Here is a 19,009-nt window from a genome sequence, read left to right as displayed (position 1 = left end):
CATTCTTCTATCTTGCTGGGCCGTTATTCTTTTTTTCTAGGGTAGCTGGGCTATTATTCTTCCATCTTGCTGGGCCGTTAGTCTTACTGGGGCCTCATGCTGTTCAGAAAAAAAAAAGGAGGGAGAAAAAGTTGCATCATCAGTTTTACGTGATACACGGGTGTCGAAATTCGATTTGATATCCGCTTCAGCAAAAAAAAAATTGAACACATGAAATATAACCTAGAATTCAACACAGACTCAAGTTATCCGATTCGGCAAATAAACTTAAACATGGATGTCCAAATAACACTGTGCATCATGCTGTCCAGAGAGAGAGAAACACCAAAAGAAAAAAAAAAAAAAAGGACCGTGAATTCATCATCAAGACATCTCCTAGTATGTGCCAAAGAAAAAAGACATCTCCGAGTACATTCCATTCGTTGATTGATAAATTGTACAGGTTAGTTTCCCCTAGGCCCAGACCATTTTATGTATGTGTGTGATTTCTGATCATACAGCAAAACTCAAAGAGCCTACACCGCCTGCCCCAAAACTTTGTCTGTCTGCTGAATCAATGGAGTGGAATGGAATGGAGACGTTCACTTGAACATGGAGATGTCAAACACACGGGCAGACCCATCAGTTGAGACGGAGACGATGACGTTGCTGTCGGCGGCGACGGCCAGGGACTGCACAACATCGGCACAGTCGCCGGAGAGGCTGTCCCAGATGCGCACCTTGCCGTCGATGCATCCTGACGCCACGTACCTTGAGGAGCCCAGCCATACCAGGCCATGATGAGTTCACCACACATATGACAACAAGAACCCAGCAAAATGAAGAGAGTGAGTGCAGCCTGAGAGAAGAAGCAAACAGCTCACATCATGCTCGCAAGTGCATCGACTGGATTGATGAGCAAGGCCCCAGATGATGAGCTTTTGATCCATGCTCCCCGTAGCCGCCCAGTTGTAACTGCAGACAAACACTAGCCACATGCATTCAAGTAACACAATGTGCACTGCGCAACAAAATTCACCATTCACAGCCTGAATTGGTGTTACCGACTAATGAACCAACAACGACCTGCAAAACAAACTTAATGCTTGTTAGTACCCACAAACAACATTTGATTGCCATTCTTTGTAACCCAAGAATTCATCAGCATTCATGGATGCTCTTCCTTTCCAATTTAAAAGGCTGCAAACAACAGAAGTAGAAGACTAGCTTAAATTATAGCATACACCTACCTGGCCCGAGTTTACATTCACAATGTGCACAGAGTTATCCTTTGAGCCACTAACAATTGTTTGGGAATCCAAAGTAACTGATAAGCATGCCAATCAATCGGTGCGATAGCCATGGCCTATAATGGGGGAAACAAAAGATCAAATATTGATGTGCGTGGTTGACTAAGAAGATCTAAAATAATTATATGGTTGATAACATACCTCGAAGACATGCATGTCTGCTTTGTGCAGTTCTTGGGTCCCATATCCTCAATGATGCATCATCCGATCCAGTACATATACGTTTACCTTAAAATGGAACATAAATTTCAGAGCATTTATACAATTATATTGGTTCAATAACACTTATAATCTCAGATCGCCATTTCCAGTTTCCAATAGATTGAATTTGGCAATTTTAACTGTTTAAGTTGGTGGCAGCCAGCAGGCCCTTAAGAGAGCATGGCGATGTGAATAAGCCACCATCCATATTTTCTCTCAAAACTTAACTAATATGAAGAAACTCCTCCTGTCCTCCGTGTGGGCCACTGAACAAATATGATCACGCATGGGGGGGGGGGGGGAGGATTTTTTCATGCTGAAGCAATCCCAAGTAAATTGACGGCACAGTTCATTCAGCGGACTGGTTTAGGCCCAACTACATAGGTGACTCACCACAATATCATAAATAAGCAAATGCATAACAATCAGGAATTGTAATGGTACCATTGTAATCGAGGCATATGTATTAGGCACTTATGTATTTACTGACTCAACTACTCGGTCGCGATCACTAGCCGAATATGTGGCCAAGTTAGGTAAATATTGTGATGCAACCTCTGGTCTATAGAGCCCACCATAAGTATTTGAATCATTAATATCATTCTGGTCATATATATTGTTCATCAGGGTAACTCGTTGCATAACCGCATTAGATGAAAGTATTGCCAATGAATTAATATGTAAACTTCCTTGTTGCATGGTACCACTATTACTAGCAAATGGCAGCTCAAAATAATTTGCCGAATTCATTAGCTCAACTCGGCCATGTTGATCGTTCATCGACCACTCTAGTTTGTGATGTCCTAAGTGGTATAAGCATTGCCGATGAATTGGAAATCACATAATCATTTTGCATGTTACCAAAAGAATTAATATTTGGACTACTAACGTAATACAACGGGAGTTGTCTCTAACACTACTCTGGTACTTGAAACATTAAAACTCTAACATGGATAGATAAATCTAAACTCTCAACCATTCTTTCGCAATGTTTAGTTACAGCAGTACCAACTAATTGATTAATCATAGCTTTGGTAAGTGTGTTACTTACATTGGTTCATACCTCGGGCTTGATGCACATAGATGACAATGCCATTACCATGAGCGCAGATGTAACAATGCTCCCTTGGTTAATTTTCGATTGGATTGATTACAATCGAAAGCTTCGATTCCCAAGCGGAGTCGCCAAAAATGTGTTGACGCGAAAAGATACCGCGCCAAACACTGAGCACCGTGTGTGCAATACCCGGCGAGTAACACCCAGGATACCCCAGTCGCGGTGTTATGTCATCGGATCTTCATTGTCGCCCACGCTCGGGAGGGACCATGTCAGAGCGTGGGTTGTCGACGGCTTATACTTGGTCGTCAAGATCAAGAACATGAAGCAATGTAGATTGAAAAAGAGAACATGACTATATAAGCTAGGCAAAAGAGATAAAAAAATGAAAGGTAATGTAAATTGTGTTTGATTGATTGGTTGATGATTTCAATTGGCCACGATCCTCTCATATTTAAAGGGCAGTATGTCTTAGTCGTACAAGATCATAACTCCTAATTCAAACCGAATAAGACTTATAGATATGATTCGGCTATACTTTTTGATCTCCAAACTTTCTATAACTAATATATATTTTCTATTCAACCACGTAAATTCCCATATATCTACCCGAGTGTCCTTTATTATAGTTCAGTCTTCTTGGATTCGACTACATGCTCAACTCGAACATCTGCTTGTGTGCTACCTTCTCAGTCTGACTACCTGCTCAGAGACCCATTGCTCGATGTATCCGTATGCTTGAATCCGATCAATTCTTCCACATGCTCAGAGATCAACTGCTAAAATTCATCGTCTTTGGAGATCACCATAGTCGGTGGTTGATTGCTCATCGTTAAAGATGACCAAATGGGCCAATCGGGCCGGGCCGACACGGGCCCAACTCGGCACGGCCCGATTGGCCCATTTATTGTTACAAGCCGTGCCGTGCCGGCCCGTATGCCGAGTCATCGGCCCACAGCACGGCCCAACTGTCACCGTGCAGTGCCGGGCCGGCCCACGGCACGGTCGGCACGACGGGACCGTTCGGCACGACGGGCCCAGTCGGCACGGTGGAGGCACGATGGGCCCGTTTGGCACGACGGGCCCGACCGGCACGGTGGAGGCACGACAGGTCAGGTCGGCACAGGAAGGCACGACGGGTCCGGTCGGCACGGTGGAGGCACGTTCGGCCCATCAGCACTCCGAAAAATGGGAAAAAATCAAAAATAATAGCTAAAAAAATCCAAAAACACAATAAAAATATAGAAAATAAATACATAAGATCTTTATTGATTGGTTGCCTCGTTAAAAACCTTTCTACTAGAAGGAAAAAAGAGTACAACCTACGATTATGCTCCGAAAATTACATGATTTCATTAGAAACCCCAGAATTTTGCTTGCAATATTTAATATGCTTCCTCAAGTGTCCCGTTCCATTTGGAGATCTGGCACCTATTTCTTTGCTGCATATATTACACTTAGCAAATCTTACCTGTTCCCCGTTAATTTCTCTGAAGACCTTTTCAAAATGTTGCCACACTCATGACCATGCACGCGAGTTCTCGGCGTCTTGATCCATGAATTGAAATATGGAATTGGTTTCTTGATGTGAAGTGGCTACTGGCTACTTGGCTAGCAACTAGGAAAAGAGATATGGGTGGCCGATGAGATTACATGGAGTTTGAGATGGAGTAGATGGTATTTATAGGCCACGATGAGAGGAGAGGTGGGTGGGGGTGGGGCCGTGGAGGTTATTTTTTTAAAAAAATAACATGAATAAAATAAAAAAAAACTTAGAAATAATAGGGGTACATGATTAATTCTAAAAATGAGCTTTATCGATAGGTTGCCTCATTAAAAACCTTTCTAGCAAAGGAAAAAATAGTACAACCTAGCTCAGAAAATTTGAAATTACACGTTCTCATCAGCATCTAGATACAAATTTTGGAATGATTCTTCAAGCTCAGTATTTTCTGCAGTGTGTTGCATTCGTGCTTCAGCTTGTTCCTAATCCTTTACTATGGTGAGTATTTCAACCATCTCACTTGACAGATTTGTTCTTCTCTCTTCGATTATCCTTCCTGTAAGACTGAAGGCAGCCTCAGAAGAAACTGTAGATACAGGAACCGTTAACAAATCTTGCGCTAACAGTGAAAGCACTGGATAATTCGTCTTGTGCTCATGCCACCATTGCAGTATGTTGAAGTTTTCTTGTTCGTGGTTGATAACGTCACTGTCGATGAAGATAGTTAGCTCCCCTCCAGATATTGGAATTCCGGTGCCCGTAGACGATCGTGACGAAGAGTCTGAACTTCTTGATGAAGAACCTGCACCAAATATTTTCCCCCACGTTGTCATCTTCTTACTTGTTGTGGGTGCTAGTGGAGGTTGTTGTAGGCGAACTCCGTCATACTTTATTTCATATTTACTATAAAACTTTGAATAACTTAGAACGAACATTAATATAATAATTAGAATAATCGTGGCCAAGAGCATCACCTAGAATTGCGAGAACTCTACAGAAAGCTGCAATTTTAGCTATATGATCTAAAATAAAGGCAAATGCGTACAACAAAGGAATTTCTTACCAATACTTTAAGAATTTAGATTTCATAGTAACTACACAATCTCTTAGAAGATTGTCATTTTCATAGTTGTTTAAATGAGTAGCAATTTCAACAATATTATGCACTACTAAATAAGATGTTGGATAATAAACTCCTGATAAATTCACAGTTGAATCATAAAAAAATTCAAGAAACTCCAGTATCCTTTCAGCAACATATCAATGTGCTTCCGTGAGTAAAGTTTGACCCCCGTGCTAATGGTAATGTGTATGAATAAGCACATCAAATGTGCTCTTATATGGTATAATATTTTTAAGCATCAAGAAAGTAGAGTTCCATCTCACCGGTATGTCCAGAGCAAACTTACGTGGACGCACACCCATTGCAACACAATACTGTTTATATGCTGCAATTCGTTGGTCAGAGGAGTTCAAAAAAATATTGCAGTACGAAAATCATCTAAGTATCGCGACAACCTCTTCAAACCAGATTTTACTTTAAGATTGATAATATGACAAGCACAACGTTGATGTAACAAGAAAGATTCAGCATAGGTACTAAACAACGGAGTAAGAATATCCATTACTCTAGAATTTGCACCGGTATTATCTAAAGTGATAGAAAATATTTTATTCGTGAGACCAAAGTCTGCAACTACTTGAGATATTTTTTCAGCAATATTTTCACCGGTATGCGCGTTGTCAATCAAACGAAAACCTATTATTCTCTTTTCTAATTCCCAATCATTATTAACAAAATGAGCAACCACACTAAAATAATCCTCTCTAGCCCTACCTGCCCATATGTCCGAGGTCAAAGCAACTAAAAATATACATGTTTGCAACATTTCTTTAAGCTTGCTATGACACGTATTGTAGTATTTTACCATATCCCTACTAGTTGTCTGTCTAGAAACATACGTGAACCTAGGATTATGAGCTTGCTTAATGTAATCTTCAAATGCAGCAGCCTCACCGATATTGAGTGGTAGATCCGTTCTTGCAATGAAGCGACATAGCTCTTTTCGAGTATTGGTAGAGTCGTACTCCCAATGACGAACAGAGCCGTCGGGGTTGTACTGCAACACCGTCTGCTTCATGGCTGCTCCACTCTTTCGCTTGCAACTTGTGGCGTGCCTCTTCAAGTGCCCCGTTCCACCCGAGGGCTTTGCAGATAATTCATGTTTACAAATATAACACCTAGCATACCTGACATTTACCCTATCTTCCTCTTTGTAGAACCTTTCAAAGTCTTGTCAAACTTCGGAAGTACCGGCTCTTGATCTTTTAGACCCGGTGCTTGCTAATGTGTGCGCACTTGTAGAGTCTGACGATGGAACTGCTGCTGCATCACCTGGATTTACAATGATGTTGGTCCGCCGTGCCGCGCGCTCGGCCCAGGCACGGCCTGTGGCCTCGTGCCGTGCCGGTCCGACCCATCTCGGCTCGGGCCGGGCCGGGCCTAGCCCGTGCCTACAATGCCGTGTCTCGGGCCGGCCCAGTAGGCACGGCCCATATGGACATCTTTACTCATCGTCACCTGGTCGGTGGTTGTCTGGTTGTTGATCGTGATCATTGGTCATGGTCACTGATCGGTGGTCACTGGTCAGTGATCACTGGATGTGGCAGCCGGTCATAGTCACTGATCGATGATCACTGGACGTGGTCGCTGGTTGTGGTCACTTGGTCATGGTCACTGGTCATGGTCTCCTCCCACATATTCAACTAGGTCTAACAATATCCCATTAAACTGATCATGTTTGTAATGACTACTATAGATGCTAAATCTTGTCATCAATATATAGCTTGGGTGCCACGTTGAAAAGCTTGAAGGGTCGCATGTGATGATGATGCTCGTGATAGTATAATAATATTTGTGGTTTTAATATGTACAATACACTCGTGTAAGTGGTGTTGTGTGGATTGACGCGAGTTAAGTTTGTGAAACTTGTGCTCAAAATTGATTGTTGATTGTGTTCATATGCAAGTGTCGTCTTAAGAGCAGACGTGGTCGGTGATAGGATCAGAACTAGGTTCAGGGATGAACTAAGATCAAGACGGTCAAGAGGTCACGCGAGACGTTCGGACTAGTGAGCGGTGCACGTGAAGATGATCACACCATAAGACTTATAGGGAGACGTACATAGGAGTTGTGCGGACGAACGCCATTGGCTTTGCACGGAAGTTTTTCTTTTTCATTGGTACTATGCACTTGCAGTGGCTGGGTCCATGTGTGCGCGCATGATAATGTGCACTTGGTATTGTTCATGACGCGCAATGGTTGGGTCTATGTGGGAGCGTGCGCTCGAGCTAGAGACAGTTACAACGGCCCAGGGTGAGGAGGCCCATGTGTGGGCTCAGCCGGCTTAACACGTCTAATCAAATGTATGGCTCTTAAACAAGTAAACACGTTTCGGTGTCATCTTATATATCTAACAAATCATATTTTCGCACCATCTTATATAACTAACTAAACAACTCACTTGTACCACCTCATACAGGACCATCCAGGACGATCCCATCCTATTCAACTTCGTTTAACCAACCAAACACACCTAAAAAATAGTAGTGTAGCAACTGAGGTGAACATAAGTTTTTATTTTTAGCAAAAAAGAAAAAGTAGATCTAGGGTTATGGTTTTGTGAGGAACCTTTTAAAGATGCTTTGAGATGAATCTTGTGAGCTCATCCATGCAATGAAGATTAAATTTCGCAAGTTTCTCTTCTTCTTTTTTGTGTTTGTTGTTCCGTGTTGATTTTTGGTGGATCGTTCGATAGTTATAATTTGTGTTGGTTTGATCCATCCAAAATTATCCTAGAGTATTAAGGTAATCTTCTGAAATTTTTGGCTCATCAAAATTTCGTAATTCTTGTATAATTAGAAACTTAGTGTTTAATCTCTTTTCATCACAGTCTGTCACATTCTACTTACGAATTTCATAACTCTAGATCCAGAGATCCGATTGATTTAATTCTTATTAGAATAATTTATGGACATCATTTTAGTGGTGCGATTGATTTAATTCGCATGATTATCTAGTTTCTACAGTAACCGTTGGATCCTTCTGGACATCATTTTAGTGATGCGATAGCAATCTGTTCGAACTAATTTTATGATTAAATTGAATATTTTGTTAGGGTGAATAAAAATTTGAATTTACCTTCCGTAATCATTCACCCCTTGATTTGGTTTTTTGCATGTAATCAAACCTACATCCTAATATTAAGGGGGGGGGGGGGGGGGACAGTGTCAAAGGAATGAGAGCAATAGGGAGAGTGGCAAGTGGAAGAGAGCCATTCTTTAGCCATCTTGTTTATGTGGGAAAACCTAAACCCCTTCCTCACCACCGCCATGGCTCTGGCCTCGGGTTTCACCCTCTTGCCCTCGTATTGCCCTCAACACCAACATCATTGTAAATCCCAAGCCCAAGCCACCACTGAAGCCAGCTCACAAGTCATCATCTGACTTCGGTGCTGAGTCCTCTGACGATGACTCATCCATAGATGACGACTTACCTTCGCCAAGATGAACGATTGCGAAGGAGGCGCTTGGGTATGTTTCATCCAGCAACCCCTAGTCAGCTTCTTCTTTGAGGTCGTCCCCAATGTCACCTCGGACACTAACATCGCCACACTCCTTGATGTGGCCTAGTCCTACAACACATCGCACAACGCTCAAGCTCATCTGCCACCTCCGCGGTGTGAACAACTTAGCAAGTCCGACAAAGGACAACTTCTATGCCACCGCGTTTTGGATGCACGCACGCTACCCACACACCCTCGCCAAGTCGCCAGCAACCTCACCAACTTCACCAAGTTTGGTTGCCTTAGGGACCTCCCAGAGATCCTCTATTGCATCCTCCACGACCCCTGCGACGAGCACCACAAGGACGAGCATCTCGTTCGCCGTGGCTGCATGAAGCGATGCTACATCGATGAGGCCGAGTCTGCCAAGGTGAGGTGCCATAAGGAGGCGCAACTTGCACAGGCGACACTCGCACACTACGACTCGGACGAGGCCTTCTGTTTCTTCTACGATCACGTCGCCAAGATATCTGCCGAGTTGCTCAAGTTCAACGTCGAGCACCTACGCATCGACGACACCACCAAGATCGAGCTCGTGACCAAGTGGTGCTTGTCACTCCGCTTGTCCTACGACCCCGCGACCTTGCTTTGTGAGGGCATCACCCACCACATTTTCTCGTGCGAGAAGAGCTAGGAGTACCTCAACATCTCAGATAAGCACTACGTCTACCGCCTTCATGATTGGCTTCGACGCGAGATTCTGGGGCCACACGCAAAGTGCTAGAGCTCTCGGAGGCGTACATGAGCGTGAGCAAGTGGGGCGAGCTGGAGCTGCTATTTTTTCTTCTTCTTTTGGTTGTGCCATGATCCCCATGCATGCATGCTCTTCCGTACTCTCATCGTGCCAACACAATCCTCTCTTGGTCGCATCAACCCCCATGCAAGTGCTTCATAATAGTGCATCATCTTATATTTTTATAGTATTTACATATAGTGGCACTCGTCGTACTACTTCATAGGACCCATGTGGGTATAAGGGCACATGGTATAGTAACATTCTTATCCCCGTTTTACCCGATGAGGAGATTTTTTTCCTAATACAGGTATAGGGCATAGGGTAGAATAACGTCCTCGCCCCGTTCTACCCAATGGGAGATTTTTTTTTCTCTAATAGAGAAATTCCTATACGGGTATAAAGGAATAGGGTAGAGTAACGCCTCATCCCGTTCTATTCGATGGGGAGACTTTTTTTTTTCTCAAATAGAGGAATTCCGTCATAGGGAACAGGGAGGGGGCCATTGCCATTCCTACTAATGGGTGAAGGCACATTCTTGTTTTGTTTTTAGAAGAATGCATATCTTCTTCTCCAAAAACTGGAGGCCGTCTCGTTTCTGGGAAAGAAAAGAAAAGAGAAGAGAAGGAGAGGAAAAGAAAACGAGTCTAGTCTAGTCTAGCTCTGCTCTTCTGCTCCGCTGGTATTCATTCCCCTTCTTGAGGTTCCTTTCACCTCCGCCCCCGATCCGGCGAGGCCATCGCCACCCTCCTCCTCCTCCTCCTCGTCCGCCCAGGCCAGCAATCCCTTCCCGTTTCCGCCCTCCCTTATTTGACCCAGTTGCCCCGTCCCATCGCATTCCATTCAAATCTCTCGCCGCCGCCGCAAGCGACTGACTACGCCGACCAGTAACTAGTAGTAGCCTGTAGCCCCGTAACCTCAGCAGACGTAACCCTAGCTCAGCTCCGTCTGGCCATGGTCTCGCGGGGCCTCTTCGGCTGGTCCCCGCCGCACGTTCAGCCGCTCACGCCCGTCTCCGAGACCTCCGAGCCTCCCGAGTCGCCCTCCCCCTACGCCGCCGACCTCGCCCTTGGAGGGGATGGCGCCCCGCCGCCCGAAGACGACGCCCAACCTCCCCTCGACGATGCTGACGACGAGCCAGACCCGCCGCCAGCCGCTGTCCCCTTCAAGCGCCTCTTCGCCTGCGCCGACCGCCTCGACTGGGCGCTCATGGCCGCAGGAAGCCTCGCCGCGGCCGCCCACGGCGTCGCGCTCGTCGTCTACCTACACCTCTTCGGCAGGGCCATCAACTCGCTCCATGGACGCCACACGCACCAGCTCTTCGACGACATCAACCGGGTACTCTTCTCGGCTTACGCTACTAGTAACGTCTGGTTTGGTAACATGCAAGCAGATCTTAACTTAAAGTCATGTCTCACATTGATTGACTGGTTTCTTTGCTTCATTATATCAACTAGCAGTGGGTAGATGTGAAACAGTTAACTATTTCCGGACCTATACCCGATGAGTAGTGATTTGAATTCTGTGCCGCGTTCTATTGATTTCTTTCCAATCTGATCATGGGGAATAAATAAATTTAATACCATAACGACCTCTGCTTAAATGAAGTGCCTGGGACTGAATGTGAAGATGCTCCTTCAGATCCAGTATTTACCGCTAACATATGTAACAGTAGATGTTCTCCAGTCTGGCTGTTCTATGACGATGAATTTAGACTTGCTGCTAAGCCTTATGAGATTAGCGCTACTGTTAGGTGAGGTGGATGTGCTTGCTTCATTGGAAGAAAATGATGCAAATTTGTGCTGAAGGAACACAGAGAAAAGAATTAGAGAGTACATTTGCAGTTTAAGTAATGTGGTACCTTATTACCAGCTACTTGTCATACTGAATGTCTGCATAGTATTCACTTGTCTTGCTATCTGTCTAAAGTGGGTTCTCTATGAAATTCTGTGGCTTTGTGTTTTACATGCTCCTCTTTTGTTGTTTTCTCCGCAGCACGCTTTATACTTCCTCTATATAGCAATTGGTGTTTTCTTTGCTGGATGGATAGGTAAGATGAGGCCGTATCAACTTCTCATGCTCGCTATACAACTGTTGCATGTTTAACAAGAGATATTTGCCAAATATGTCGCATCTACAGAGGTTTCATGCTGGATTTTGACTGGGGAAAGACAGACAGCAGTAATTAGATCAAAGTATGTTCAAGTCTTATTAAACCAAGACATGAGTTTCTTTGATACTTATGGCAACAATGGTGACATTGTCAGTCAAGTGCTGAGTGATGTCTTGCTCATTCAGTCTGCTCTGAGTGAGAAAGTGAGTTCTTGTGCTGAACCTTCTTAATTGTCGTTCATGAATCCCATGCTTAGCTATCTTGCTGTCATATGGTCCCTTGAATTGCTCTGTATCTTGTTGTTTTTAGGTTGGGAACTACATTCACAACATGGCTACATTTTTTGGAGGTCTTGTCATTGGTTTGGCTAACTGTTGGCAAATAGCTCTTTTGACATTAGCAACTGGACCCTTCATTGTTGCTGCAGGAGGAATATCAAACATATTTCTCCATAGGCTTGCTGAAAATATTCAGGATGCTTATGGTGAGGCAGCAAGCATTGCTGAACAGGTATTTAGATTACTTATTTTGTAGTCCATTTTGTACAATGCCTGCATACTAGCTTTGAACAACCTTGTTTCTTGTGACTTAGCCAAAACACATGATACTTACCCGAATCAAGTTTGAATGTTACTTCGTTACAAAAGGATAAATTTCTGAGATGGCATGAAAATGTTTCTCAAAGCTGTTGTTACTTTTACATGAAGAGCCATTGGGACTGGGTGCATTTCTGGCTGTTATTCACATTTTCTCCATGATACATGATCTTCAGTTACGCTGGTAACACAATATGGCCAGGTTTAAAATATAAAGCAAAAGAAACAGATAAAAAATATAAACTATTTTTGTATATATTGTTGGCGTGGACCACTTAAGTCTTGAAAACCTGTAGACTTATTTTAAGTAAGTCAGAGACAAGTGCATAGCTTTATCTAGGAAATCCAGTTTATTTCTATCTTCTGCCTGGTTTACTGCATCCTGGAAAATAAAATATTCAGCAAGGCTTGTTTTGCAGGCAATCTTATACATCAGGACTTTGTACTCCTTCACAAATGAGACCCTTGCAAAATATTCTTATGCTACTTCACTTCAAGCAACACTGCGCTATGGAATACTAATAAGTCTGGTGCAAGGTCTTGGTCTCGGATTTACATATGGGCTTGCCATATGTTCTTGTGCCTTACAACTTTGGGTTGGGAAGTTCCTTGTCTCTCATGGAAGAGCTAATGGCGGTGAAGTTGTAGTAGCCCTGTTTGCTATTATCTTGAGTGGACTGTAAGCGTAATGCTTTTAAGAGTTTTCCTTTAATTACATTTACAATTTTACACTGATAGTCGTCTTAGTCAAGGCTCTGAATTGATTGCAGTGGACTTAATCAAGCAGCAACAAATTTCTATTCCTTTGAGCAAGGACGTATAGCTGCATACAGACTCTACGAAATGATAAGCCGCTCAACATCTACTGTAAACCAGGATGGTCGTACCTTATCTTCAGTGCAAGGCAACATCGAGTTCCGTAATGTCTACTTCAGTTATCTGTCCCGCCCAGAAATCCCCATCTTAAGTGGATTTTACCTTACTGTACCTGCTAGAAAGACTGTTGCTCTTGTTGGCAGAAATGGTTCAGGAAAAAGCAGCATAATTCCTCTAATGGAACGCTTCTATGATCCAACCTTAGGTATTATAGATGCAAGCTGTTATTTACTATTTTTTAGTTCCTCAAGCATGGTTTTTGATTACCTCTTCTTATATTTTACAGGTGAAGTACTTTTGGATGGAGAGAATATTAAGAACCTGAAGCTAGAGTGGTTAAGAAGCCAAATAGGACTTGTGACTCAGGAACCAGCTTTGTTGAGCTTGAGCATTAGGGAAAATATTGCATATGGAAGATCCGCTACAGCCGACCAAATTGAAGAGGCAGCCAAAACAGCTCATGCACATACTTTCATCAGTTCACTAGAAAATGGATACGAAACACAGGTTCTATATGTGCTACATCACAATCGTCTATTAAACTGCATATCTTTCTTTTTTTATTTTTTCTACAGTTGTAACATACTTATTTGATTAAAACTAAATATGAAATAGGTTGGTCGGGCTGGCCTTTCACTGACAGAAGAACAAAAGATAAAACTCTCCATTGCTCGTGCTGTGCTCTCAAATCCATCTATTCTTTTACTGGATGAAGTTACTGGTGCTCTAGATTTTGAGGCTGAGAAAGCTGTTCAGGAAGCACTAGATGTTCTAATGCTTGGGAGGTCTACTATCATCATAGCTAGACGTCTCAGCCTTATCAGGAATGCTGATTATATAGCAGTAATGGAGGAAGGTCAACTTGTTGAGATGGGGATACATGAAGAATTGTTAAACCTTGATGGTCTTTATGCAGAACTTCTTAGGTGTGAAGAAGCAGCAAAACTTCCAAAGAGGTTAGCCCATCCATCCTCTTTCACGGTGAAGCTTACATTTTGGTTGAGCACTTTGTGTCAGGTAGTAAATCTAAGTGGCCACTCTAAAGTTTGTAGAAGTGCTGTTTGCATATGTTTTGGGCTACTTGAATTGTTGAGACGCTATTTTATGTTGGGCTTGATGTAATTCAGCTCTTTACATGTGCCTATTATGAACCTGCTAGCTACTCCTATTTATTTTATTAGCTACAACCAGCATGAAATGTTTATTCTTGAGGTCTGCAGTAACTATGGATTAATACTTGTTTTATTGATTTACTACGGGCCCATTTGGAGTGCAGGAATTTCACAACTAGTAATAAAAAACCTACGAAATTCCATTTGACATCCTCCATTTCAAACGCAACCTAAGTTTTTTTTTCCTGGTTGATTGAAGTGCTTATTTTCCCCTTAACTATTTCAGGACACCAATCAGAAACTATAAAGAGCCGAGCTCCTTCCAAATTGAAAGGGACTCATCAGCAAGTCACAGCTTTCAAGAGTCATCTTCTCCTAAGATGTCGAAATCACCATCACTTCAGAAAACACATGGTTTTCTTGCATTCCGAAATTCAGATGCCAATCATAACTCACATGAATCACCAAATATTCAAAGCCCCCCATCAGAGCAAATGGCAGAGGCCAGACTACCAATGGTTGCTTCTGACAGAGCTCCATCCATCAAAAGGCAGGACAGTTTTGAAATGAAATTGCCCGATCTTCCCAAAATTGATATCCCGCTGCATCGTCAGTCTTCAAATACTTCAGATCCGGAATCACCAATATCACCATTGTTGAGTTCTGATCCAAAAAATGAGCGCTCCCACTCAAAAACTTTCAGCCGGCCTCTTGACATATTTGATAGTTTTCATGCTGAGGAATCAAAGAAGCAGCAGACAAATGCTCCGTCATTTTGGAGGCTTGCAGAGCTTAGTCTTGCAGAGTATTTTTATGCTCTGCTAGGAAGTGCTGGTGCTGCTTGCTTTGGTTCATTTAATCCTCTTCTTGCTTATACAATATCTTTAATAGTGGTGGCATACTACAGAATTGGCGTCCGTGATGTACATGACGAAGTGAATAAGTACTGTTCGTTCGTTGTTGGCATGGGTATAATTACTGTACTAGCTAACTTCTTGCAGCACTTCTATTTTGGTATAATGGGAGAAAAAATGACTGAGCGTGTAAGAAGGATGATGTTTTCAGGTATGCCTTTGCCTTTTCTTGTATGTGGCATTGACAGTTCTATCCTTGTATTGTTAATAGTGCAACACCACATTTTGCAAAATATCTTGATCTGATACTATGTCTGTACATAAAAGCACATATTCATGAATATCTAATACATCAAATAATGCTTCTATGATCTATTATGGATAGCCTATAGTCTATACCACTGCGATTGAAATATCAGACTTAACAGCTTCTGTCTACTGCATTCCAGCAATTCTGCGCAATGAAGTTGGTTGGTTTGATGACGAAGAAAATAGTGCAGACATTTTATCAATGCGACTTGCAAATGATGCAACATTTGTTCGTGCTGCTTTCAGCAACAGACTTTCTATATTTATTCAGGATACATCAGCCATTTTTGTGGCACTTCTTCTTGGTATGTTACTAGAATGGCGTGTTGCTCTTGTTGCACTGGCAACTTTGCCCATCCTTGTGATTTCCGCAGTCGCACAGGTTAGCTCATCTATTCCGACATTATTTTATTATGATTCTTCAAGATAGTGCGATCTATTGTGCATAACTAAAGCTTTTCTTATCTATATTGTGCATAACTTCAGTAAGTTTTGCAAAATTTATTTAGGCATTTCTTTGGAAGATTTGAACTGTGCCCAAATGTTAATTACATTGGAAAGGGTTTTGTGCCAAACTTTGTTTGATTTTTCTGATTGTTTTATTATTACCTGCCATTCATAATGTTTTTGGTGGCCTTCCCCGAGCAGTGTCTCAAGTAAAAGAACATCTACCCTCAGCATATGTGGATTAATGGAACATAAACATTCAAACATACCTTGTGACCAAACATATGGGAAGTCTAGAACAAAAGGCCAAACTTCTCTTCCCTTTTTTACCATAGGATGATGCACAGCTCTGTTGAACCAAGCCATGAGCACACTTCAGTGTCATTGGCTTGATGGTTGCGCTATCTGCATAACTTATGTTCTTTTGAAGCTTCTTTTTACTTACAAGATGTTTGTCATGCATCATTACTTTCATTATAGTTAAAATATAGAAATTTGGGTCTGAACAAAGCAATTATTGTTATACCTGATGATATCAAAACTAGGGACAAATTCCCAGTATATGAGATTTTGTAATATGTATTCTGTAGACCTTTTATGTGGAACAAAATCAAAAGTTATAGTCTACACATATGCGGAGTAAAGGCCATTATCACAAGTTTACCTGTATTTTCCTTGCTTCCAATAACTTAAGAAATGTTCATGCATAGTTCTGCTACCTAATGTTGGTCTACATTTCATAGTATTACATTATTTTGAATACATTTATAAGTTCATTACAGTCTTACGCTAGTAGTCTCTCTATGAGACTGAAGAAGGTCGATGACATGCCATTAGTATTGAATAATTGCTTCAGAAACCTTGGTATACTTTCCTGTTGAACTGCATAACTGAGCTCATACCCGGGTTGCTCTTTTGCAGAAAATGTGGCTTTCCGGCTTTTCCAGAGGAATTCAGGAGATGCACAGGAAAGCTTCTTTGGTTCTTGAAGATGCAGTGAGGAATATCTATACCGTGGTGGCATTTTGTGCTGGTAACAAAATAATGGAACTTTATAAATTGCAGCTTGGAAATATTCTTACAAAAAGCTTTGTTCATGGAATGGGCATTGGTTTTGCCTTTGGCTTCTCTCAGTTCCTTCTTTTTGCCTGCAATGCACTTCTGTTGTGGTATACAGCTGTTGCTGTGAAGGATGGACATCTTAGTCTAGTAACAGCTGTTAAAGAATACATTGTCTTCTCTTTTGCGACTTTTGCACTGGTGGAACCATTTGGTCTTGCCCCATATATTCTGAAACGCCGGAAATCCTTGACCTCAGTATTCGAAATTATTGATCGTGTACCCAAGATTGATCCAGATGATGCCAGTGGCCTGAAACCCCCTAATGTGTATGGGAGCATTGAATTCAGGAATGTTGATTTTTGCTACCCCACACGCCCTGAGACGACAGTTTTGAGTAATTTTAGCCTTAGAGTCAATGGGGGGCAAACTGTTGCTGTAGTAGGTGTATCAGGATCAGGGAAAAGCACAATAGTTTCGTTGATCGAGAGATTCTATGATCCAACTGCTGGCCAAGTTTTGTTGGATGGTCGTGATTTGAAGTTGTTCAACTTGAGATGGTTGCGGAGCCACATGGGATTGGTTCCTCAGGATCCTGTTATATTTTCCACAACCGTAAGAGAGAATATAATTTATGCAAGGCACAATGCAACAGAATCTGAGATGAAAGAAGCTGCCAGGATTGCGAATGCCCACCATTTCATCAGCAGCCTGCCTCATGGTTATGACACGCATGTGGGAATGCGCGGGGTGGATTTGACTCCTGGGCAGAAGCAACGGATTGCCATTGCTCGTGTAGTGTTGAAGAATGCGCCCATTTTGCTGCTTGACGAAGCCAGCTCTGCTATCGAATCTGAGTCGAGTAGGGTGGTCCAGGAAGCCCTTGACACGTTGATCATGGGGAACAAGACGACGATTCTCATTGCACATAGGGCAGCGATGATGAAGCATGTGGATAACATTGTTGTGTTGAATGGTGGTAGGATTGTGGAGCAGGGAACACATGATTCATTGGTGCAAATGAATGGTTTGTATGTCAAGTTGATGCAGCCTCATTTCACCAAAGGGTTCCGTCAGCGTAGACTAATATAGTTGCTCCGGTAGATTGTGTACATTAATAATCCACGGAATTAAGCTAATCAACTACTGCTTCGCTGACCGGGGAACATGGAAGCTAGCTTCGAGTTATAGTAAGAGATGTTGCAGCTATTGTGATCTGACAGATTAGGCATTGGCACATGCTCTGGACACTCGGTATTTATTGTACTAACTTGCTGTGGCTTTGATGGAACCGGAATGCCATAGCATGCACCTGGTGGATGATGGGCACCTTAATGTACCTGTCAAAACATCATCGAGATGGTCTCATCTGATCCACTCCAGTACTGGATGGCTTATTCAACAATTGGAGTTTCTGTGTGGAGAGAAAATTGGTTGGAACCAGGATATGTGGAAACCCTGCCCTTGGCTGCCTATTCATGCATTTTTGTGATTGATTATTAGCCTGGGTTTAGTTGGTGTACCGATGCCCTTTATTAGATATTCTTTCTGCCACTTCAGGATGTAGTAATTCTTGCTGGGTATTGAAGTGTAATTAGGGAAGAAGTTGGAGGTTGGTACTATATTGTTTATGATGCGATAGCATTGGTTTTTGGTAGCCCGCGATCATTGATTTCTTCATCCTCTTGGTTTGTTCTTCGCACAGATTTATGGAATGGAATTGTTGCATGTGTTATTGGTGTGTACAAGCAGCAAGTAGCTGTTTTTGTTTTTATAGGAAGCAAGTAGCTGTTGGGCTCGCATAGGAAACACCAGTGAGCTCTGTATGTGATATGCAGATCATCATCAGGTAAAGGGTCACTTGCAGATGCGTGTCTACCTGTTTGGTCATAGACACACCGCCTACTATCTGGCTGCAACCTGAAGGAAATCAGTCATGAACTAGTTGGAGAAAGTGGAAACCAATCTCGACTTTTGGAAGTTTACTGCCAAATGTTTCAAGATTTTCGGCATTTCTACTACTTTTGGAGTACCTAGTAGCATGACGATACTAGAGTTGCGGTAAGTAAATTCATATTCATGGGTTTTGCTTTTGCAGGACAAGGCAACTTGTATTTTTAGCAAGCTCCTATTTCACAAGTATCTAACTTGCATTAATAAACTGGAGTAGTCTTTGTCGCATAAAAAACGAGCAATTTACGACACACGTACTAGTACTAGACTTGTAGTAAGTT

General features: G+C 42.4%; 1 protein-coding gene across 1 annotated transcript; it reads left to right on the top strand.

Annotated features, from left to right (window-relative positions):
- Nucleotides 1-9,967: 9,967 nt before the first annotated feature.
- LOC133929884 (ABC transporter B family member 20-like) lies at nucleotides 9,968-18,510 on the top strand. Its single transcript, XM_062376641.1, has 11 exons — nucleotides 9,968-10,747; nucleotides 11,405-11,459; nucleotides 11,550-11,725; nucleotides 11,832-12,032; nucleotides 12,538-12,797; nucleotides 12,889-13,199; nucleotides 13,281-13,501; nucleotides 13,610-13,950; nucleotides 14,393-15,171; nucleotides 15,410-15,651; nucleotides 16,638-18,510. Exons 1-11 carry the CDS (start codon nucleotides 10,364-10,366, stop codon nucleotides 17,865-17,867), a joined length of 4,200 nt encoding a protein of 1,399 aa, XP_062232625.1. The 5' UTR covers nucleotides 9,968-10,363; the 3' UTR covers nucleotides 17,868-18,510.
- The last annotated feature ends 499 nt before the right edge of the window (nucleotides 18,511-19,009 follow it).

Source organism: Phragmites australis, chromosome 1, assembly GCF_958298935.1.
Source record: "Phragmites australis chromosome 1, lpPhrAust1.1, whole genome shotgun sequence".
In the NCBI taxonomy this organism is placed as follows: Eukaryota; Viridiplantae; Streptophyta; class Magnoliopsida; order Poales; family Poaceae; genus Phragmites; species Phragmites australis.
Note: the sequence above shows the minus strand (reverse complement) of the source record. Positions and strands in the feature narration are given on the sequence as shown.

Excerpts from the sequence above, each read along its gene's own strand:
- LOC133929884 (XM_062376641.1), top strand. The coding sequence starts at position 10,364 with ATGGTCTCGCGGGGCCTCTTCGGCTGGTCCCCGCCGCACGTTCAGCCG. Across the intron at positions 11,460-11,549 it reads TTTCTTTGCTGGATGGATAG|AGGTTTCATGCTGGATTTTG; the intron begins GTAAGATGAGGC and ends TCGCATCTACAG. Across the intron at positions 12,033-12,537 it reads CAGCAAGCATTGCTGAACAG|GCAATCTTATACATCAGGAC; the intron begins GTATTTAGATTA and ends CTTGTTTTGCAG.